Source organism: Eubalaena glacialis, chromosome 9 (genome assembly GCF_028564815.1).
Source record: "Eubalaena glacialis isolate mEubGla1 chromosome 9, mEubGla1.1.hap2.+ XY, whole genome shotgun sequence".
NCBI lineage: Eukaryota > Metazoa > Chordata > Mammalia > Artiodactyla > Balaenidae > Eubalaena > Eubalaena glacialis.
The window spans coordinates 71448586-71452825 of NC_083724.1; the positions used below are offsets into that span (position 1 = coordinate 71448586).

Genomic DNA, 4240 nt, shown 5'->3' on the forward strand with positions numbered 1-4240 from the left:
CGCCACAGCTAGAGAAAGCCTGCGCACAGCAACAAAGACCCAGCACGGCGAAAAATAAATAAAATTTTAAAAAATAAAATAAAATATAAACCACTCTAATAAATGAATGATGAGTAGAATTTATCATCCATGTTTCAGTATACCTTGCAAATTAAAGCTACTTCTTTTTGTAAGAATAAAAAAATCCAAGATGTCATCTGGGGGAGAGTTTCATAAATTAAACAAGAAAATAATTTGAAACAATATAGAGGTAAGCATATTTTATTATATTGAATATACTATAAAGTTGAACATGATATTATATGAACAAAACTATTTAAAATATACCATACATAGTATGACTGAGATAAAGTAGAAGAATAAATAGATGACTACATTAGAGCCCTTTGCACTTTAAGCACTATCATTTTGACTCCTGGTCTGATCATTTCTAAATCTCTACTGTATATGAGTCTAGTTCTGATACTTGCTCTGTCTCTTCAAACTGTGTTTTTCACCTTTTAGTATGGTAAGTTTCTGTTGAAAGTTGAACATGATGTATGGGGTAAAAGGAACTGAGGTAAATTGGCCTTTAGGGTGAGGATTTACATTTATCTTGCTAGGAGGTTGACTGTGTTTACTTCTAGTGCTGGGCTCTGTTTCTGCCCTCTTTATTTTCCATATCAGCCAAGCTGGCTTATCCTTTGGGATTGGTCTTCTTTCAAATAGATTTATTAGACCTGTTTGACAAGTAACCACCATAGGAAACAGGTCTATATCTTGTTCACCATTGTATCATTAGTACAGAGTTCATAATAATTACTCCAAATAATTATTAACAAAGAGTATTCTTAGATTTTCCATTAGACCTCCCATCAGAAGCTTCTACTGACCTCGCATCAGAACCTTATATTGAAGTAATTATTAAGCATCATTAGATGATCCAGTACATTTCTACTGAGCCTCTTGGTTCATCCTTCTCCATCTCACAGTGAAGACGCAGGGTGGTGAAAATGTAGGGCATAGGATGCTAGATAAAATTAGCCTTCTCTGCTTTCCTGGTGTCAGAGTCTTTGTAATGTTTTACGTTCTTTTTCATTTAGTATTTTTCTGGGCAGGGGTTGTCTTGCTACTACTGAATTACTTTCTTTATCATCTTGAGTTGAGTAGCTTAAGAGGGAAGCAAAAATGGAAACATAAAGGGCCCATACCATGATTTTCCATATGTTCAATACATCATTGATTTGCTTCTCCATTCAACTTTCTTGGAAAGCTGTCCTTGCATTTGATGTACTGAGGTAAAAGGAAAACAAATGCAAGTCTGACTATGATGAGAGTGAAAGAAGTAAAGTGACTCCCCAGGTGAAATAATGACAATGGAAGTTCTTCTCTTGTTACCCTTCTACTTGCTCCAGTATGGGTTCTGCTGATTAATTTCAGCAAATCAGCTCTCACTAAGGTCAGTTCTGTCTGTTTCCCTTGTAGTGGATGGTTTCAAGCGCAGAGCAGCTTACTGACATTCAACATCATATTCATCAAGGTAATGATACATTATCACTGTAAGTGATTAAATGTCAGGATTTAAGGTAAATCAAATCTTGAACATTGATATGAGTTTTCAATACATCAAATCCATGAAATCTCTTCAGAAGCAAAAAATATTTCAAAAAAGGAAAACAATGCAGAGAAAAAACTAATCCACGTCCATTCTAGGTTTCACCCTATGTCTCTCCTCCAATTCAGATGGCAAATATCTCAAACCTATTTTCTGTATATATTGTCATTCCCTTCTCTTATTCATGCTTCCACCTTCTCCACTATGGTTTCTGCTGATTAATTCTACCAAACAAGCTCTCACTAAATGGCCAATGCCATCTCTTTTCCCAATGTAGGAGCACTTTCTATCTACGTTTTCACGAATGCATTGAATCTTCTAAGCAGTTTCAGTCTTTCAGACATGGTCTTCTCACCACTCTCTCTTGTCCTGTTAACATATGGCCATTCCCCTTGCTTTCCTTTGTGGCGTTCCCTCCCTTTTAAGGTTAAGGTCATAGGATTCAATTTTCAGTCCTTTTCTCATTCGATACTCTCCTCCTATTTGATCACTTCTTCTGTTCCATGCTCTACACTTCATGGAATTGCTTATAAATTGCCATCTCCAGTATCCAATGGACATTTGCACTGAAATGTCTACTAGTTGACTATAGGTAATATCTACTGCTTTAATTTCTATATCCTCGCATGACATGATCCACCTTCTGCTGGGGGAATTCCATTTTCCCACCTTCTCACTGTAGCACCAAATTTAACTGATATTAATTTCTACTACAAATTAGTACTATTTTAAAAATAATTAAATTTAATTGTGAATTAACTGATTTTTAAAAAATATTTATTTATTTATTTATTTGGCTGCGCCAGGTCTTAGTTGCGGCACACGGGATCTTCATTGCTGCGTGCAGGATCTTCATTGCGGCATTCGGGATCTTTGGTTGCAGCATTCAGGATCTTGTAGTTGCTTGCGGCATGTGGGCTCTTAGTTGCGGCATGCAGGATCTAGTTCCCTGACCAGGGATGGAAGCCGGGCCCCCTGTATTGGGAGAGCAGAGTCTTAACCACTGGACCACCAGGGAAGTCCCTGTATTAACTGATTATTGTTTTTAGGTTACTTTCCTTTAAAAAAAAAAAAAATCAAAGTTACCCGAAGCAGAATTGGATTAGTTATGTTCACCTCTAGGTCCTGAGGGCAACACACGACCTGGCTAGAGGAAGTCTATTTTTATTTCTAACGTGAAAATCGTAATGATGGGTCAAGCAATTGTAACATATATTCTTTAATCAGGTTGCACATTCAGTCTTGGTGTTTCTTTCTTAAAGAAAAAAAGCAAAACAGGAAGTTTTCTATAGTAAGAATTTAATGAATGAAGAAAAATGATAAACTGACTAAATACAAAGTATGTATTTTTTCTCTTAACCACAATGTATACATGCACATAATATTATATGAACAAAAATAATTTAAATCTTTATAAATAGTGAAATAAGTATTAAAATTGATAAATAAATATTTAAGTAGATAAGTAAATAGATAGATCAGCATGGGCATCTGTGATGGACTAGTGCCTGTAGAGTAGAACATCATGTTGCTGACTATTCCTGAAAACACTTGACAAATTAATTCAATTCAGGGCGTGATGAGAGCAGAAATGAGTCTTTGACATGGCAGCACAGGTGTAAGTGTGGTCTTGTTAGGCAGTGAGAATCATTTCCGTGTTGAAGCAGGTGTGTGTCATTCCTTCCTCCTGAGTCTTTCTTGCAAGTTTGTTGACGAAGAGAAGGATCTCATGACTTCTGCTCTGACAATCTCCCAGGCACAAGGGCTGTATTTCTTCTCTTGCAGATAGACAGTGATTCTGTGGAAGTATTTCCTCACAGCCAGGATGGAGTCCTCCTTCAGCAGGGGAGTCCCTTCCAGCCCCGCCTCCTGCATCAGACAGGCTTGCAGGTCAGTGAGCTGCTGATAAAGTGCAGTGCAGAACTTGTCCAGGAGGGTCTCATCCCAAGCGGCAGCCGAGCCCTCCGTGTTGAAGAGCTGGAAGGTCTGCTGGATCGTCTCATGGACGACAGCGATGGCTTGAGCCTTCTGGAACTGGTTGCCTCCAAACGCCTCCTGGGGGAATCCAAAGTCATTTCTGTCCTTCAGGCAGGAGAAGGGGGAGATTCTCCTCATTTGTTGCAGGAGCATCAGGGCCCTGGTGTTAGCCAGGCTGCGGGTCTGAGGCAGGTCGCAGCCCAGAGAGCAGGTGGAGTTGCAGCTGAGCAGCACCAGGGCCAGGAGGAGGGACAAGGTTGGGGCCATCGGGGACCTTGTAGATGCTGCCGGCCTGGCTGAGGTGGGGACTCTGTGAACCCTGCTCTCTAGGTTCTCTGAAGACCTTCCTTCAGGCCTGGGTCTTAAATGGGAATGAATTTGTTTCCATTTTCTGAATGTTCCCTCTTACTTTCTACTTCTGTTTTTGCTTTTCATTTTGCACTCTCCAGATAGGTTAGGGCAGCGTTTCTCAACCACTGTTTTTCATCCTTGCCTCCCCTTCGCCTGCCCACAGAGCCTTTTTAGATATTATTTTTCCATATGGCCCCCCTATGAAAGTTTGATACACAGATATACTGTGTCCATCGATATGTACTCCATGCATATCTTTACTTTATAAATAGAAAAAGAAAGTGAAAAGTTTATTCTTTTTATTCGATGCAGGGGTGA

The 4240-nt window shown here is 39.3% G+C and overlaps 1 protein-coding gene across 1 annotated transcript; it reads right to left on the bottom strand.

Moving 5' to 3' along the window:
• Window positions 1-3268: 3268 nt before the first annotated feature.
• Window positions 3269-3838, bottom strand: LOC133097211 (interferon alpha-1-like). Its single transcript, XM_061199110.1, has one exon. The coding sequence runs from the start codon at window positions 3836-3838 to the stop codon at window positions 3269-3271; it is 570 nt and encodes a 189-aa protein (XP_061055093.1).
• Between the last annotated feature and the right edge of the window lie 402 nt (window positions 3839-4240).

Bases quoted from the DNA above. Each gene is read 5' to 3' on its own strand.
- LOC133097211 (XM_061199110.1), bottom strand. From the start codon at position 3,838: ATGGCCCCAACCTTGTCCCTCCTCCTGGCCCTGGTGCTGCTCAGCTGC.